We start from the raw sequence: 19985 nt of genomic DNA, 5'->3' as shown, positions 1-19985 counted from the left end.
TTGTCATATGGCTCCTGTTGGGGTATGTTCAGTTGGAAATATTAATAAATACACTATTTCTTTAGGATCAACTTTAATAAGTTGTGTATTTTTAATTGTATGTTTAACTTTCTTTAAAGCTATTGTAGCCTCCAAGGTTAGCTGACGTGGAGAGGTTGGAGAGGGATTTCTTATAATATATGAAATAAAGGACTTAATTTAGAAGTAGTTAGTTTTAAGGATGGCGTTAGCCAATTAATATCTCTTAAAAGCCTTGAAAATCATTAGGGGTTTGTACGGAAACTGCTTGTTTCGCTCCGGTAAAATCAAAGATGGTGGCCCCCATGGTCGGCGCAATGACGTCACATTGCGCGACCACCTACTTCCTCATTCTCGGCGGGGGGGGGGGGGGCAGTTTGTGTTCCGGCCAGGCGGAAATGATGACAAGAAGGCGGGCTGATCCGCGCGCCATCTTGACTTGCCACGTGGGGTTGAGTCCTGTAATATCTATTATCACCAGTAGATGGAGCCCTGAACTTAAAATTGCGCATGCGACACTGCTGCGCAAAATGATTATTTCTCCCGCAAATGTAACATTTTTCGCGGGGTTTTTGTCTTAAATCCTGTGGCCTCAAAGTTTCTTTTAGTGTCGCGGCTAGGGCTACTGTCTGTAAATGAGTAGAGTCTATGTCAGAACATAAGCGGATAAACTCGGAAACTGTCCCTTTTTTATGGTGCGGTCTAAGAACGTCTTGACAATACTTATTTGTATTTTCGAATGCCAATTGCCTAACAATGAACTCACTCACTCCCGAGTCCCCGATTGACCTGTTTGCAGCCTGGTACAATCGGGCTACGAAATTTGAGTAAGGTTCACTCGCACCTTGCCTGATTTTGGTAAGAACTAAATTGGATTGGTCCTTGGAGACGGATCTGTCTCCAAGCACGTTTTGTACAATTAGTTATTTGATTGTATACTACAAAATTATAATTTAACTGTCTTTCTAAATCAGCGAAATCACCAGTCCCTAGAAACATCTCTATTGGTGTTTTTATATCCTGTCTTTTGTTCTTTTTTGCCTGTTCAGTACAAAAATCAGTCCAATAAGTCCTCCAAAGTAAGAAATCTCCCCCGCTCAGACAAGATCTGGCTAAAGAAATCCAATCGCTAGGAGGAAGGGGTTGTGAGCAAATATTTTCTATCAGGCTCTGTACAAAAGGGGAATTTGGACCATACGTCTCACATGCACTTTTTAGTTCCTTAATGGTCTTAAATGGGATTACAGCATGAACTCTAACCTCTGATCTTACTCATTAACTTGCTCAAAAACTGGAAAAAGTTGAAAACCGCTAGTATCCTCCCCATCTTTCTGTGCTTTCTTAATACCTCGCTGGAACGGGGTAAGAAAAGTCATTGTTAATCCAGCGTACCTGTTAAATTTTGTCCTTTTAGCAGGCACTGGCCGAATTTGAATAGCCTGGGCAGGCGGTGTTAAATGCAGCCTGTTAAGATTTTTCTGTAAGTCCTGAATTTCAACGTCTGATTCTTCTCCCTCAGACTGCAAGCCATGGTCAGACTTTGTACTATCGCCATTTTGAATTTGGGTTTTTAATCCATGTGGCTGAGAAGAACTCTGAGCCCCTCTAGGAATTTCTTCCGGATTTTCCTCTTCAGGAAGATCCTCTACCTCTTTTGGAGGGCTTTCTAAGATTTTGGAGGTTTGTCCTCTATGATATTTGTCCCTAGAATCTCCCTGTGGGCTAGTCTGGTCTTGTAAGTTTAAAGTCACATTCCTAACCTTTGGTTTGTCCCCTAGGGTCTTTGTTTTTAAACGGCTTAAGGGAAAAGGAATTAACTTAGCCTCAGGCGGATTTTTCATTTGAATAGACTTAATAGCCCTCTGTAAGCCTTTTAACAGGTCTTCAGGGGGCCACGAACTTTGGCCCATATACTCAAAAAGACAAACTTTTAGAGCCGTCCAAGTTTTCTGAATATTTTCTATGCCTCCAGGTAGTTCATTAGAAAGACAGACTTTTTGTAACTTTCTTCTTAATTTCTCCCAAGTAGATAAATTTGGAGACTCTTGTTCACAAAACCAAGGACAATATTTACCTACAATCTTTAAGAATTGTAATAACTGAGCTTTCTTTATCTGTTTTTCTTTCTGATTAATTATACTGTCTAAAATAGTCAGATACATTTCCTTATCCGTAGAAGTTGAATTTTTTATTTTAATTAATTTAACGTCTCTTTCCTTCAATATCTCCAGGTATTTTTGTAACTCTAAATTGTCACCACTTCCTTTATCTTATCTTTATAGCGCGCTCCCACTCAATCTAGCTAATCTAGAATGCCCCACGTTGGGCGACAATTCCACCATGCGGCCTGCGCATTGGTTTCATTAATGAGGTTCTTGGCGTAAAAGTTAGCTAGCAGAGATCGAAGTAAAACACACAGACTCAGTTACCTTTTTCTATGACCAGGTCCGAGACGGCTCCCCTCTCTGGCTCCAACCTCGAACCACCCGTAGGGCAGCAAGGATTACTCAGGGCTAACAGGAGAGAGAGCGAGCGAGCACGCCAGGGAGTAGCCTTTTATTGGGGAACAAGAAATTCAGGGGATAATTCCATCCAATGAAGGTTGAGGGGGGGCCGCACTCCAAGGTCAGGGTCAGTGATTGGGCCCCCGGGGTCAGTGGTCAGTCATACCTCCACACGGACGGGTTCTCTCATCAGGAAAGGGCCGGGAAAGTTCCGACACAGCCAGAACGCCTCAGACCCTTAACGGGAGCCGCCCAGTCACGTGTCAGAATGGCTCCCCACATTCAATGCAGTTCTTTTTTTTTTTAAACACAATGCCTTTTATTTTTATGTGATGCTGAGGATTGAACCCAGGTCCCGCCCATGCCAGGCGAGCGCTCTACCACTTAGCCACAATCCCAGCCCCCAATGCAGTTCTTATTAAAATCTCCAACAGTTATTTTGGCAGAAAATGAAACTTTTTTTTTTTTGTACTGGGGATTGAACCCAATAGCACTTAACCACTGAACCATATCCCCAGGGTTTTTTTGTTTTATTTTTTATTTTGAGACAGGGTCTCACTAAGTTGCTTAGGGTTTTGCTAAGTTGCCAAGGCTGGCCTTGAACGCATGATTCTCCTGCCTCAGCCTCCCAAGTTACTGGGATTACAGGCATACTCCACTGTGCCTGGCTGAAAACTCGATTCTTATTTGTAAATGCAAAGAACCTTTTTCGGGAGAGTGACTAGAGAGTACTCAATATTTGTTTATTTCAAAATATTTGCTTATATTAGGGCTACAATAACCAAGATAATTAGGAGGGTGCACATATAAATGAATGGAACAAAAATGAGAATCCAAATATAAAATCCTTTCACTTCTAGTCTTTTCCTTTTTTAAGGTGGGTACTAGGCATTGAAATCAAGGGTGCTTTGCCACTGAACCACACTCTCCCAGTCTTGTTTTATTGTTGTTGTTTGTTTTGTTTGGTGGTGATGGTGGTTGTTTTAAGACAGCAGCTTGGTAAATCAACTATGCTGGCCTCAAACCTGTGATCCTCTTGTCTCAGCCTTCCAAGTTACTGGGATTATAGGCATGGTATGCAGCCATACCTGGATTAACCTCTCTCTCTCTCTCTCTCTCTCTCTCTCTCTCTCTCTCTCTCTCTCTCTCTCTCTCTCTCTCATGCAAAAGTACCCAGAACTATTTAAATGTGGATAAGATACTCTGTACAATAAATAATGCTAGAGTAGTTGGATATTCATTTGCAAAAAAAAAAAAAGATTAACTTTAGATCCTTACCTCATATCATACACAAAAATTTATTTGAGCAAGTATCCTAGAATTCTGCCATTGGCTAAGTAAATTTTTTTCTTTCTTTCTTTTTAATATTTTTTTAGATGTAGATGGAAACAGTATCTTTATATATTTATTTTTAATATTTTTTTAGTTGTCAGTGGACCTCTGTTTTATTTATTGATACACGGTAATGAGAATAGAACCCAATGTCCCACACATGCCAGTCAAGTGTTCCGCCACTAAGCCACAATCCCAGCCCCTATTTATTTATTTTTTCTGTGGTGCTGAAAATCAAATTCAGTGCCTCACATGTGCAATTTTTCACAGGCCCTCTACCAGTGAGCTACAGCCCCAGCCTCTGGCTCAGTATATTTTCAGTGGTAAAGTCTGTGTAAAATGTCAAGGATTGACAGAACCTGATTAGTTTGCAAAGACATCTTAATGTATCAAACTATAATGGGTTTTTGTTGTTTAGTTTTGTACTAGAGATTGAACCCCAGTGTACTTTACTCCCTGTGCATTTTCTTTTGTATTAGTCACCCAGAATACTAGCAGTTTATGGTCAAATAAGCAGTACTTACTGCGTGAATCATAACCCATTCATGGTCTTATACCTATATGCATATAGGGAGATAACTTGGCCTAGCAGCACATTTCCATAAGTTTTCCTGATATATGATTTCTTTCAAGCAGGCCACTCTAATTTGTGAAGGAAACCCTTTAAGGTGAGAGCTTTAGCTTCTGTCAGGACAGTACCTTATATAATCCTGTAAGCATTGATCCCCAGGCATAAAGAAAAGGAAAAAGACTCTTGACTTAGGAGTTTGTAATATGAACTAAAACAAAGAATTTTTGTCAAAAATCACATTTTTTTCTAGAAATTTGAATTAACTGGAATTCCTATTCCTTCACATTCCAGTTAAATAAAATTTTTTATTGTCCCAGGCCTTTATACTTGAAAAAGTTCTCAGAGAGATTATTGGACCTATAGGAATGAAAACCTTACCCATTCACTTTATCTAGGCACACATATTTCTTTTCTCTAGGTTTGCATGTCCCATTTCTATATGTCATTATGGTGGTACCTTCTAGTTGGGCATGCTTTCAATTCTTCTCATTTTTCACTATAAACCTTTAAATTAGATATGTGCTTAGGGTCATAGAAGTAGTAGATCTGCCATTGATCTCTATATGTATGCTGTCTATATATAATTTAGGTTATGTTCAAGTATTTCTACTTGATTTTCTACTCAAATAGGAAATGTTTTTTGTTTTGTTTTTGCTTTGCTTTGCTTTGAGATATTAAGGTTTATACCTGGGTCTAGAGCTAGCAAATACTCTACCACAGAGCTATATCCCCAGCCCAGTGGTAAATTTTGGGTTAGTATTTTGGTACTGTTGCAGGAAGTAGTCAGGGGTGGGTGTTAAGTTCTCCCCACTGTGTGGTGGAAAAAATAAAAAGAATGATTGCCCCCAAGTGTTTCACCAAGTCCATAAGTCCTTAATAATCACCAGAGAACTTCTGTTTCTCTTATAGGTGATCACCGTCTTGCCCTTCTTTTATCTCAGTTGGTGGGTAGCCAGTCAGTTCGGGAGCTGCTCACCATGCAACTGGTGGATTGGCATCAGCTCCAGGCTGACTGCTTCATCCAGGATGAGAGACTACGCATCTTTGCCCTGTTGGCTGGAAAACCGGTATTGTCCCCTTTACCATAATCTCACATCAATTTTTTTATAAACTATATTATTGTAAATTACCCACTGTTACACATAACTGGGTAATTTGTATTTCCAGTGTAAATGTTTTCAAATTATAAAGGCAGACATACCTGTTGTAAAAAGAAAATCTAGCTATATAGAAATTAAAATGTTAAAATTCACCATATCACATATCAGAATGATTAATAATGTAAATATTACATGTGTGTATATACAAGTAAAATCAGTTATGCATGGCAATTCTGCAACTTATTTTCTTTCTTTTTTTTTTCTTTTTAATTTTTGTAGTTGTAGATGGACAGAACACCTCTATTTGTTTATGTGATGCTAAGAATTAAACCCAGTGCCTCACACATGCTAGGCAAGAGCTCTGCCACTGAGCTACAGCCTCAGCCCCCTTATTTTCTTTAAATTAACTTTATGTGGACATTTTTTCATGTCCTACAGCATCAATCTTTATAATAGCCTTTTCTTTTTCGTTTTATGGATGATGAAACATAATTATGTTAAGCTAGTTATTTTATAAGTTAGTACCATAGGCAATGAGAAGACCTCCTCTCTGCTCTCATCTCAGAGCATTGATTGTTATTTGTTCAAATCCACCTTCTCACCTGCGACTGACAAGACTTTGTATTGTATATCTGGGTCATTAACACTGGCATATAAGTAATTTAAAATATTACTTGAATAAGTGAATAACTTGCAGGTGTAGGCAATAACAAGATAAAATACAGCTGTGATGATGAGTTTGTTTCCTGCAGGTGTGGCAGCTTTCAGAGCAGAAGCAAATCAATGTGTGTTCTCAGCTAGATTGGAAACGCTCCCTTGCTGTTCATCTTTGGTATTTGCTTCCACCAACAGCCTCCATTTCCAGGGCACTCAGCATGTATGAAGAAGCATTTCAGGTATATCTATCCAGTAGGTACATGTAAATATCCTGGTGGGTGTTCTGTCTTTGAGAAGTCCTGCTGAGAAAAAGCTGTTAACTCGCTTTCTATAATATAGTACTTTTTACTAACTGCCGTTTTGAAAGTACCGTAAAAAGTTTGCACAGTTGTATTCCTGCCTCTAAATAAGAGATTTTCTTCATTCCTGATGCTGTATTACCCATTTGGGAATTGCATGATATTATACAGCATGAGGTTTGGTTTTGCCCTAATTAAAAGGTCTAAAATTTGCCTCCAAATAATCATATTTTATATGTTGAGGTCAAAGTAGTTGTAGGATTTAATTTCATCATTTCTGAATCTTCCCATATTTTATATCATTTATTAGAGTGACATTTATTATCAGGAGACAGAACACTAAAGAAACTGAATGTAGGGACTGGGGTTGTAGCTCAGTGATAGAGCACTTGCCTAGCACATGTGAGGTTCTGGGTTTGGTCCTCAGCACCACATAAACATGCATAAATAAAGTTATTGTGTCCATCCTACAACTAAAAAAAATATATATATATATATATATATATATATAAAAAATTGATTGTAGAGCTGGGTGCAGTGGTGCATGCCTGTAATCCCTGCATTTTAGAGGCTGAGTCAGGAGGATTGCAGTTTGAGGCTAACTTCACCAACTTTGTGAGACCTGTCTCAGAATTTTTAAAAGGATTGTGCTGGGGATGCAGCGCAGTGGTAAAGTGCCCTGAGTCAATCCCATATCAAAAAAAAAAAAAAAATTTTTTGTCAAGCTTAGGTTTAGTGAGAGCTACTTGAAATCTTTACCAGTCAGTTGAAGACAGGTAGTATGTGTCACAACCAAAACAGTTTTAAATTCTTTTTAATTTATTTTTTAGTTGTAGTTAGACACAATACCTTTATTTCACTTATTTATTCTTATGTGGTGCTGAGGATCGAACCCAGGGTGTCACATGTGCGAGGCAAGCGCTCTACCGCTGAGCCATAACCCATCCCCCAGTTTTAAATTTTTTACTGATTATTTTGATGTATCATTTTGTGTGTGTGGAAGGAGTAGTACTAGGGATTAAACCCAGAGCCACTCTACCATTGAATTATGTCCCCAACTCTTTTTTAATTTTGGGATAGTCTTCCTAAATTGATGAAGCTAGCCTCCAATTTGCAATCCTCCTGCTTCAGCCTCCAGATTTGCTGGGATAACAGGCATATACTACCACACCTGTCACATAATTTTTTTTTTGAGGGGTGTATCCGGGATCCTCAGGGGCACTTGACCACTGAGCCACATCTGTAGCGCTATTTTGTATTTTATTTAGGGTCTCACTGAGTTGCTTAGCACCTCTCTAAATTGCTGAGGCTGGCTTTGAACTCTCAGTCCTCCTTCCTCTGCCCCCCCAAGCCGCCGGATTATAGGCGTGCGTCACATAATTCTTAATACAGGTGTGAAATGATTGAGACATGATAGCATCTATTGAAACAGACTAGCAGCTGGTATATTATTCTACCAAATTTTTCTCTTCAGAATACCTCTGAAGGTGACAGATATGCCTGCTCCCCACTTCCTTCATACTTGGAGGATTCTGGCTGTGTGGTAGAGGAGGAGCAAGACTCACGGAGACCACTTCAAGACGTCTGCTTTCACCTTCTGAAACTTTACAGTGACAGGTAAACCATGGCTAGGAATTAGAGAGGGCTCCATGAGCCCCTAAGGAATCCTTTCCCTTTCATATGCCTCTGAATTGCTATAAGTCTGTATAAATTATCAAATGTAACTTGTAGTAATTAGAGGGAAAGAATGTTGGAATGAGAGTTAAAAGTCTAATCATTAGGGGCTGGGGATGTGGCTCAAGCGGTAGCACGCTCGCCTGGCATGCGTGCGGCCCGGGTTCGATCCTCAGCACCACATACAAACAAAGATGTTGTGTCTGCCGAGAACTTAAATAAATAAATAAATAAATATTTAAAAAAAAAAAAAAAAAAAAAAAAGTCTAATCATTAATTAGATTTAATGACATAATTTACATATAATAAAGTAACAGTTTGATCATAATTATCACAGTGTAACTACCATCACAAGCAATATATTTCCATTACCCACAAAAAAAGACCTTTGTGCCATTTTACAATTAATCATTAAGCCCAGACAACTATTGACTGTCCTTTCATTATTATAATTTAGTTTTGCTCTTCTAGCATTTCATATATTTGAGATAATTCTATATATTCTCTTTAGTGCCATGCTTATTTCATTCAGCATGATAATTCTGAGATTTATCCATGTTAATATGTGTATCAAAAGTTAATTTTTAAAAATATTTTTTAGTTGTAGATGGACACAATATTTATTTATTTATTTTTATGTTTTGCTGAGGATCAAACCCAGTGCCTCACATGTGAGAGGCAGGCACTCTACCACTGAGCTACACCCCAAACCCTCAGAAATCACTTTTGAGCCAGGTGCAGTGGTGCATGCCTGTAATTACTTTGACTTGGGAGGCTAAAGCGGGAGGATCACAAGTTTGAGGCTAGCCTCAGGAACTTAATGACACCCAGTCTCAAAAAATAAAAAGGGCTAGGAGTATTGCTCAGTGGTAAAGCACCACTGGGTTCAATCTACATTAAATATCCACCACCACCCCTGCCAAAAAGAAAAAGAAGATTTTTTTGGCTAGAGGGAGTTGTTTTTGTAGGGGGTTTTGCATAATATATATCCACTTGTTAATGGGCAGTTAGATTTTGTTGGGTTTGGCTAGTTTCAATAAAGCTGCTATGGATATTTACACCCAGAAATGGTTGTGTCAAGCCAGGCATGGTGTCACATGTCTGTAGTCCCAACTACTTGGGTAGCTGAGGCAGGAAAATCACTAGAGCCCAGGAGGTCAAGACCAGCATTGGCGACAAAGTGGTTTTACATTACAATTTGTTTAATTGATACAGGACTAATGAAGTTTTGTTCCTTTGTTTCTTTTAGGGAGTTTGTTTCACCAAAGTCACCAGATTTATTGGCATAAAGTTATTTCTGATATTTTTATTATGCTTAAATATATTTTTAGGATTTTTAAAAATCTTATGGCTTTCTGATATTTATAACTTTTTCCCCTTTTTTTATTGATGCATTATATTTGTGCATACTAGTGGCATTTGTTATGTATTCATACATTCACACAATATAAGTTGGCCATTATCATTTCCCATTATTTCCTCTTTCTCTTCCTTTCTCCCTCGCCCTGGTCCCTTTTCTCTATTCTACTAATCTCCCTTCATTTTCATAAGAAACCCCATAAGCACCTTTCATTTTCCTCTATAGCTTTCACATTTGAAAGAAAACATATGACTCGTGACCTTCTTAGTGTGACTGATTTCACTTAATATAGTGGTCTCAAGTTTCATCTGTTTTCCTACTGAATGAAACTCTTATGCACACATAACATTTTCTTTATCCATTTATCCATTAATGAGCATAGAGGCTGGTTCCATAGTTTGGCTATTGTGAATTGTGGATATATATATATATATTGCTACAGTATGAAGACTTGATTATTTAGGATAAATACTAAGAACTGGTACAGCTGGGTCATGTGGTAACTCCATTCCTAGTCTTTTGAGAAACCTCCATACTGATTTCCATAGTGGTTATATGAATTTACAATCCTAGCAGCAGCATAAAAGCATTCCTTTTTCTCTATGTCCTCTCTAGCATTTATTATTGTTTATCTAGACACAATGCCTTTATTTCCTTTTTTTTAAAGAATTTTTTTCTTTTTACTGTGTGTTTATTTGTTTGTTTGTTTGTTTGTTTGTTTATTTATTGTGGTGCTGGGGATTGAACCCAGGGCCTTAAGTATGAAACGCAAGCACTCTACCAACTGAGCTCTATCCCCAGCCCTATTCTTATTTATTTTTATGTGGTGCTGAGCAGTGACTTACATGTGCTAGGCAAGCGCTCTACCACTGAGCTACCACTCCAACCTCAATTATTGTTTGCATTCTTGATGACTACCATTCTGACTGGAATGAGATAAAGTCTCAGCGTAATTTTGGATTGCATTTCTCTAATTACTAATGAATGTTACATTTTTTCAAAAATTTTTTGTCCTCATATTGGAAGGTACCCTTGCTTAGTCTGCTTAGAGTTTAGTAATTTTGTTGACCTTTTCAAACAATTTTTAAGTTTTATTATCCCTATTAACCTGGTCAAAGGGATCATAAATTGTCAAACTCAATAACTCTTCTAAAAGAAAGCAGTAAATCTTTCCAGCTGTAATTCAGATGAAGATTTTTTAGACACCAAATGCACAATTCATGAAAGGAAAAAAAAATGGTAAGACTTAAACAAAATGAAGCTGCTTCTTGTTGAAAAACTTAAGACAATGAAAATCCAAGCACAGTGGTACATGCCTGCAATCCCAGCAACTCAGGAAGCTGAGGCAATATGAGGACTAGGGGTGTAGCTTAATAGTAAAGTGCCCCTGAGTTCAATCCCCAGTACCCAAAAGAGAGAATGAAAAGACAAATCACAGGCTAGGAGAAAATATTTATGCTTCCTATATCTAATAAAGGTCTTATATTCAGAATGAAGAAATCTTAAAACTCAATAATAAAAAGTAAACAACCCTATTGAACAATTGGGCAAATACTTAAAACATATGCTTCATCAAATATGACCCAAATGGGTTGGGATTGTGGTTCAGTAGTAAAGTGCATGCCTAGCATGTGTGAGGTACTGTATTCGAGCCTCAGCACCACACACACAAAAAAATAAACGAATAAATAAAGTTTAGGAAAAAAAGATGACCCAGAGCTGGGTGTGGTGGGCATACCTGTAATCCCAGCAGCTCAGGAAACAGAAGGGAGAATCACAAATTCAAAGCCAACTTAAGCAAGTTAGGGTAACTTTTGTCTTAAAAATAAACAGGGCTGGGAATGTGGCTCAGTGGTAGAGCACCCCTGAGACAGCCCCCAGTACCATAACAAAACAAAAAAATGGCCCAGAGGTCAGGAAAGATGTTCAGTAGTTGACAGAAATGTAAATTAAACCATCATATCAGGTGTGTGCCACTGAGCCATAACCCAGCCCCACCCTGTCCTTTTAAATGATCTAGAACTTCATTTAATTATTCATTCAATCAAACCATGATTTAAGTGGAAATTGGTTAAGGCAGATTAATTACATAATGTTCTATTTCAAAAGCACTGATGTAGAAAAACTTCACTAACTACCAAAGGAAGTATTAGAAAGTGTGTAATCGCAGCAACTCAGGAGGCTGAGGCAGGATGATCAAAATTTCAAAGCCAGCCTTAGCAACTTCATGAAGCCCCAATCAACTTAGATCCTGTCTCAAAATAAAAAGAAAGTAAGTTATAAAATGACTGAGCTCTCAGGTGAAAAGATAAAGTTATTGGTTGATAACCTAAGCCCTAGATCTTTAAAACTTGGAAGTAAGGAATCTTAGTTTATGCTATTCTCACTTATTTGAATTGCAGGTTATGAATTTATCATATAAACCGGCCCAGGACTGTTGAAAATCCTGGATCTTAGTAGAGGGAGAAAAAGCAAAAAACTCTGCAGAAACACTGAAAATTCAGGGTACTTGTATTTCTGTATAAAAAATAATACCCATTGGGACTGGGGTTGTGGCTCAATGGTAGAGCGCTTGCCTAGCATGTGTGAGGCCCTGAGTTCAATCCTCAGCACCACATATGAATAAACAAAGTTAAAAATCCATTGGCAGTAATAATAATAATAATAATAATAATAATAATAATACCTGTTGAAGACAAGCAGATAAAAATTAAAAACCATAGAACAAAATAATCCTCAATAAGACTGTTAGCTATTCAGACAAACGGGAGAAGCAACTATCTTCAGATAATAGAACAATGTGAAAGATACTAAGGTAGCTTTAAGAAAAGTAATAGCCTCTCTAATGAATGATGGGAAAAGTGAGAATTGTGAAGACAATTGTCTATATTCAGACAATTATAATTGTCTGTATTAAGATGGTAAAACTGTACAGGCCACACCAGTACCAACAAACCTATTAGATCACATAGACTGGCTGAAAAACATAGTCTCCAGAGGCCTTTAATGCTTTTGCCCTCTTGATTCCTTTGTCTTCTGAGAGATGCCCAGAACAGTTGACTTGTTCATTACAGGTGAGCTGGTAGCTAGATATAGTAACTCTGAACAATTTCTCCTCTGCAGACATTATGATCTCAATCAGCTGTTGGAGCCTCGAAGCATCACCGCAGATCCTTTGGATTACCGCCTAAGCTGGCATCTGTGGGAGGTGCTGCGAGCTCTTAACTATACCCATCTCTCAGAGCAGTCTAAGGGTGTGCTGCAGGCCAGTTATGCTGGCCAACTTGAAAGTGAAGGGCTCTGGGAGTGGGCCATCTTCGTCCTCTTGCACATTGACAACTCGAGGTGAGTAAGGAGTCATTGAACCTGCCAGGTACCTGTGGCATTCCAGAGCAACCCCAAAGGAGTCACAGTCTCTTAAGGTTCTGTTCAGCAAGTAATTGTTTAGAATGTGTATTGGAACTAGCCATGTGATAACCGCAATACAATTAAACCCTCAGCCCAGAATGTTTCTGGATTCATGTGAATCAGTTAAAAAAGATTTCCTTTGTTTACATGCCAAATAATATTTATCACAAGGCACTTCAGTAGTTTCAGAAGGATGAAGAGATCTCTGTGACCTGCATTGAGTCTGTGAAGAACCAGGCATAGTGTCACATGCAACTTGGGAGGCTGAGACAGGAGGATCGCAGGTTCAAAGCCAGTCTCAGCAACTATGAGGCACTAAGCAACTCAGTGAGACCCTGTCTCTAAATAAAATACAAAATAGGGCTGGGGAATGTGACTCAGTGGTTGAGTGTCCCTAAGTTCAATCCCCAGTAACCGACCCCCTCCACACAAAAAAAGTCCAAGGAGGTATATTGGTGCTAGAGTGCCCTGGGTTCCATCCCTAGTACCACCAAGAAAAAAAAAAAAACGAATGAAATGGAAATAGAAGCATATGCCTGGGTGAGGCAACATATTATCTTACACACAGATTCAATTGAAGGTGGCATATTTAGGAATTATAAAGTAGTAATGCTAGCTGAGCTGCCTTAGTGGATCCATGGTAATAATATAATAGGTTAGTTAGAGGACCCTTACTTTTTCTTTGTCAACCACTTTCTCCTCCTTTGTCCATCCTTTATCACTTACCCATCCTTTAAGTTTGATAGTATTGTATTTACCAAACAACCTTGTGCTCAGGTGCATGTGTTTTGGTGTTCTGTATCCAAAAAGAGAACTTCTCACCATGGTTTGAACAAGAGAAGGTTGGAAGTATTCTATTTTTTTGTTTGTGGTGCTGGGAATTGAAGGCAGAACAGAGCCTTGCATGCTATGCAAACACTCTACCAGTGATGTAAACCCCCAGCCCTAGATTCTTGGGGAGGTTATTATTGTTGTTTTTTCTTAGATAGGGTCTCTCTATGTTGCCCAGGCTGGCTTTGAACTCCTGAGCTCAAGGGATCTTTGTGTCTGAGCTTCCCAAGGAGCTGGAACTACAGGTATGTGCCACTGCACCAATCCACCCAGCCCTGTTTTTTGTTAACAGAAGCAGGATGGTATTAAAAATGATAACAGCCAGGCACAGTAGTGCATGCCTATAATTCCAGCAGCTCGGGAGGCTAAGACAGGAGGATCACCAGTTCAAAGCCAGCCTCAGCAACTCAGAGAGGGCCTAAGCAACTTAATGAGACCCTGACTCTCTAAATAAAAATATAGAAAGTGGCTTGGGATGTGGCTCAGTGGTTAAGTGCCTCTGGGTTCAGTCCCTGGAACCATAAAAAAATAATAACAAAGTGGGGACTGGGGTTTTGGCTCAGTGGTAGAGCACTTGCCTAGCATGTGTGAGGCACTGTATTTGATTCTCAGCACCACATATAAATAAACGAATAAAATAAAGGTCCATCAACATCTAAAAAATATTTTTTAAAAAAATAACAAAAACAAACATGTATATAGTACTTTGTTGTAATTGCTCTAAGTACTTTTCACATATTAACTCATTTTATACTTAGGGTCATATAGCTAGTAAATGGGAAAGTGAGTTTCCTGTCTCTGCTGGCATGTTTTGTGGTGGGTTAGGTTTTATAGTCATACTTGTCAAAATGCTGGGTCTATCATATATCACTTTGATTTAGGATGAAGCTTATTCACTTTGGCCTTTGGGTAAAGATACTCTCCAGTCTTCTTATCTGTAAAATTATGATGTCTGTCCCTATTCAGAGGTGATTATGGGATTAATATGAGTAAAAGTATAAAGCATCTTGCACAGCCTAGTTTCATCAATTTTTCTTTCTGCTTCATCCTTAACAGGAAGTGAAAGGAACACAGAGTATGCCATGAGTTTATTTAAAAATACTAATAGGGGATTTTGTGCTAAAAGGCTGGCTATTAGAATGATGTTTCAGGGGCTGGAGTTGTAGCTCAGTGATAGAGTACTTGCCTAGCATGTGTGAGGCACTGGGTTCAATTCTCAGCACCACATATAAGGAATAAAATAAACGTCCATCAACAACTTAAAAAAAAAAAAAAAAGAACGATGTTTCAGAGTTGGTTGTGAGGAAATAGATCCTGTTTGCCAAAAACAGGAGGTGGCTGTAATTTGACTGGGAGTTCTTAAAAACCTAGGAGTTCAGAAAAGAGTCAAAGAGAACAGTTTGTTTGGTGTTTGGTTTTGTTTTGTTTTTTGGTACCAGGGATTGAACTCAGGGGCACGCAACCACTAAGCCACATCCCCAGTCCTTCTTTGCATTTTATTTAGAGACAGGGTCTCACTGAGTTGCTTAGGGCCTCATTAAGTTGCTGAGGCTAACTTTGAACTCTCAATCCTCCTGCCTTAACCTCCTGCACCACCTGGATTATAGGTTATGTGCTACCATACCTGGCCAGGAGAATAGTTTTGATCTGATACATAAATGACTGATCCTTTAACCCTGTAACCCTGACAGCAAAGAATTCTCCTTAATGGCCTTATCCTAGAGGTAGAGAGAATGAATTAGTAAGGCTGATAGCTTGAGAAAATAAAGGAAAAGCAAGCCCTGGAAGAGACATTACCTTCAGAAACTTCTCTGTTCACTTGTACTGACCTTGTGGGAACAGAGAAGAGCAAAAGTTGGAAAAGAGGACTGCTCTGTGGAACAGAATTTTCCTATTCAAGTCCTTACTTTTCTAAGTGGTAGCCAAACTAGCATTTAATTTAGATAGCGTCACTAGACAGGAAAAAGAACGAGATCCTACAAAGAGAAAGCCTTTTTTGGGAGTGGACCATCTTCCCCTAGAATATTAGGTTTCTGATTTTATGATTATGAACATATGTGCTTAAATACTCTGTATTCTTTTTCAATTAAAAAATAAATGTTGGGGGGCTGGGGATGTGGCTCAAGCGGTAGCGCGCTCACCTGGCATGCGTGTGACCCAGGTTCGATCCTCAGCACCACATACAAACAAAGATGTTGTGTCCGCCGAAAACTAAAAATTAAATATTAAAAAATTCTCTCTCTTTCTCTCTCTTTAAAAAAAAAGTTGAAGTACTATTTCCTATGACATAGCTTTCTGTATTTAAATAAATAAATAAATAAATGTTGGTGTGATAGCTTAATATTTTTAGTGAAGTTTAAAATGATTCACTAAGGATCAGTATGAGAGACTGTCCCAGGGAGCCCCTCTAATCTCTGGGGCAGCCTTCTCCATGATTGAGATTGGTAAAAATTCAGCTTCTCTTCCTATAGCATGCGTGAGAAAGCTGTTCGAGAGCTACTTACCCGGCACTGCCAGCTAATGGAGACCCCTGAATCTTGGGCTAAGGAGACTTTCCTTACGCAGAAGCTTTGCGTGCCTGCTGAATGGATTCATGAAGCCAAAGCAGTGCGAGCACACATGGAATGTGATAAGCACTTGGAGGCCCTCTACTTGTTTAAAGCTGGTCACTGGAACCGCTGCCACAAACTTGTCATCCAGCACTTAGCTTCTGGTAAGTGCTGGGGCCCACATCACCTGGAATTACCCCAAATTCTTCTGCCCCTCTGAACCTCCATGATGGGCCAGGCCAGAGATGATGCCCAGTACAGGACATGGCATACAGTTAGCAAATCACACTTTGCAAAAGCTTTCTGCGGAAGTGACTTAGCCAGGATGAAGGGCTAGAGGGGCAGGGGAAGAAAGCAGTATTATCAAGTTAGCATTTGCCAGGGTGTGAACTAATTATATTAAACTCTTTATGGGAATTTTATCCAACAGCACCAGACATTCTGCTTAGGGACCTGAAGCCAAAAATTCTCTACATTTCCCTTTGGAGAGTTTCACAGTGTCTACTTAAAATTCTCAAATCTGACCCAACATTATTTCTCCTTCCTTCCTGTCATTTCTTCCAGGATCTTTGCACCTTTAGGAACCATGTGTTTACTTTTACAGACATTTTTCTCGATGTTTTGTTTCTTCAGATGCCATCATTAATGAGAACTATGATTACCTGAAGGGGTTCTTGGAAGACCTAGCACCTCCAGAGCGCAGCACTCTAATTCAGGACTGGGAAATGTCTGGACTCGTTTATCTGGACTATATTCGAGTCATTGAAATGCTCCACCATATTCAGCAGGTACCTGAGTTCTTTAATCCTCCACCTGGTTTTCCTTTCCCCCTCCCTTTAAAGGTTCAGAGATTTCAAAAGGCCTTATTATGCACTTGATGGAGATTGGGGGGGGGGTTGTTTTGTTTTTTAACAGGATCTTGGGGATGAAACCCAAGGCTTTGTGCATGCCAAGTGAGTACTCTACCACTAAGCTACACCCCAGACCTAGTATACACCTAAAAACTCATTGGCAGACAGTGGCATATACCTGTAATCTTAGCATCTTAGGAGGCTGAGACAGGAGGATCTCAAGTTCAAAACCAGCCTCAGCAACTTAGCAAGGCATTAAGCAACCTAGTGAGATTCTGTCTCAAAAAGGTCTGGGGAATGTGGCTTAGAGGTTTAGAGGTTTAGTACCTCTGGGTTCAATCTGTAGTACCCTGCCCCCACCCAAAAAAAGAAAAAGAAAAAAGTGCCTAGCACATAATAGACATGATTCTTTTTTTTTTTTTTTGAGTGTATGTGGACACAATACCTTTATTTTTATGTGGTGCTAAGGACCTAATCTAGTCCCTCATGCGTGCCAGGCGAGCCCTTTATCTCTGAGCCACAACCCCAGCCCTGACATAATTCTTAATGTTTGCATTTTTAGTATGGATTAAGAGCATCTTCCCTAAATAATCACTGAACAAACCCCTTTTTCTCATTGAACATTATATTAAACATTGGCTTACACATCCTAGTTATTGAGAATCCAATATGTGTCATGCACTTTCATGAATTTTGGGGATATAAAGGTAAGTAGCATGTGTTTTGCCCTTACCAAAGTAATACTTTGATAGGGGAGATAGTTACAAGTAAACCAACAATTACTATAGCTCAATTGTACGGATTAAGCAAAGAGTGCTGTCATTATAGCAGCAAATAAAAAGAGTATCTAGCTAGGCATTGTGGCACATACATGTAATCCCAGACATTCAGGAGTCTGAGGCAAGAGAATTGCAAGTTTGAGGCCAACCTCAGCAACCTGGCAAGACCCTGTCTCAAAAAAAAAAAGGCAGGGAGGACTAGGGCTGTAGCTCAGTGGTAGAGCGCTTGCCTCACATGTGTTAGACACTGGGTTCAAGCCTCAGCACCACATAAAAATAAATATGTAAAGCTATTAAAAGTGGGGGGCAGAGGAGGGGGTGGCTGGAGATAGTGAGTTCAGTCCTCAGTACCACCAAAAAAAAAGACTGGGAGTACTTAACCCAGTCTCAAGTTATAGTGTTGCTAATATCTGCATTCAAAATTTAATGAAACATTAATTTTTAGTTAAAACTCTCCAGTTTTATCTTGTTCAACTTTCCTCCTTACCTCCCGTTTCACCATGTAAACTTCCTTTGTGTTCCCATCTTACAGAGCTTTACTGTTCTCTTTTTCTTGAAAACTCAACCCTTGTCACACAGGTATGAACTTAGATATGAACTCCTCAAAGAAGCCTCCTCTGACTTCCCAGTCTGAAATAGCTATTAGTTTCTTTCTGCCACATCAGCCTATTTGAATTATCTATATGGTTTGTGATCCTTTAAGACATTACTTTGACATTTTCTTACTTCTTAAGTTTCATGAGAACAAAGATCCTATCTTTTTCATCACTGTTAAATTTAGGGGAGTTAATTTAGGGGAGGGGCTGGAATTATGGCTCAGTGGTAGAGTGCTTGCCTAGCATATGTGAGGCACTGGGTTCCATTCTCAGCACTACATACAAATAAATAAAAATAATAAAAAATTTCATCAACAATTAATAATTTTTTTTTAAAGTCAATTTAGGGGCTGGAGTTGTGGCTCAGTGGTAGAGCACTTGCCTGGTATGTGTGAGGCCCTGGGTTCGATCCTCAGCACCACACACACATATATTATATAATAAAAGATCCATTGACAACTTAAAAAAAAGTCAATTTAAAGGCAAATGTAAAGGATAGTAGTGGTAAAGACATTAAATGGTAGACTGTGCAAGCCCCCTAAAAATGGATTCATTGAAAGATTACCTCTTGGAAGGGTTGTGAGCCCTTTGGAGAAAGGAAAAGGTGAGGGAAGATTTACAGTGGTAAGAGTGAGAGAGGACCTACCCAACAGTCATTTTTGAGGCTTTACAATAAGATGCTGCTGGAAGGTAGTTAGAGTGTAAGTGATGGATAAAAATATGTACATTTGCTTTTTGGAAAAACTATTGTAGTTGTAGAATAGTAGCATGGGAAGGAAGGTGAAAAATTAGCATATTAGGCAAGAGATAAAGATTTAAGAATCATCAACAGATTGATTATAATTGGAGTTGTAGGAGTGGATCACAACACACATGGACAGTGTAGAGAGTGAGAAGAGGGCCCTGCAATATTTCAGAAATGTCTATGAACGTGGAGACAGAAAACCCAAATTAAATACTAGTTTGGTTACCATCTCTTACTACTATGTGCTCTTAAGAAATCATCTCTCTCTGAACCCAGATTTATCTAGATTTTTTGGTGCCTTGTTAAAGCTTGCTAGTTACATGGTTCATGAGTCTCAAGACCTACCCAATCCAAGGCTCTATACACTGTTACCTTCTTGTACATTACTGCTAAGTACCTTGTCTTTAGCAACTAGGCTCAGTGGTGACAGCATGGCACTGCCAGTCAGTTTCTTGGATTTTCTTCTCCCTCACCTTACTGTTGTTTCGGGGCTTTGTATGGAGTCTGTGAGTAGGATTAGAATAACAGAAACTTCGGGCCTAATTGGTTTCTCTGCTTCTGTGCAGGTGGATTGCTCAGGTTATGAACTAGAACAGTTACACACCAAAGTGACATCACTGTGCAGCCGGATAGAGCAGATTCAGTGTTATAATGCCAAGGACCGCCTGGCTCAGTCAGGTAAGCCTGTAGTCTCTCTCCCCTTCCTGGTGA

At 39.2% G+C, this 19985-nt stretch overlaps 1 protein-coding gene across 7 annotated transcripts in view; it reads left to right on the top strand.

Moving 5' to 3' along the window:
* Nup98 (nucleoporin 98 and 96 precursor) overlaps nt 1-19985 on the top strand; it is a 114644-nt gene that overhangs the window by 93263 nt on the left and 1396 nt on the right. For all 7 annotated transcript variants that reach the window (XM_048788158.1, XM_015477516.2, XM_048788157.1 and 4 more), the window contains 7 exons: nt 5335-5492; nt 6278-6421; nt 7956-8098; nt 12639-12860; nt 16226-16467; nt 16937-17091; nt 19841-19952. In XM_048788158.1, the coding sequence (XP_048644115.1) occupies nt 5335-5492; nt 6278-6421; nt 7956-8098; nt 12639-12860; nt 16226-16467; nt 16937-17091; nt 19841-19952 (1176 nt within the window). The remainder of the gene's footprint in view (nt 1-5334; nt 5493-6277; nt 6422-7955; nt 8099-12638; nt 12861-16225; nt 16468-16936; nt 17092-19840; nt 19953-19985) is intronic.

The sequence above is a fragment of the Marmota marmota genome, unplaced genomic scaffold (genome assembly GCF_001458135.2).
Source record: "Marmota marmota marmota unplaced genomic scaffold, marMar, whole genome shotgun sequence".
In the NCBI taxonomy this organism is placed as follows: Eukaryota; Metazoa; Chordata; class Mammalia; order Rodentia; family Sciuridae; genus Marmota; species Marmota marmota.
Note: the sequence above shows the minus strand (reverse complement) of the source record. Positions and strands in the feature narration are given on the sequence as shown.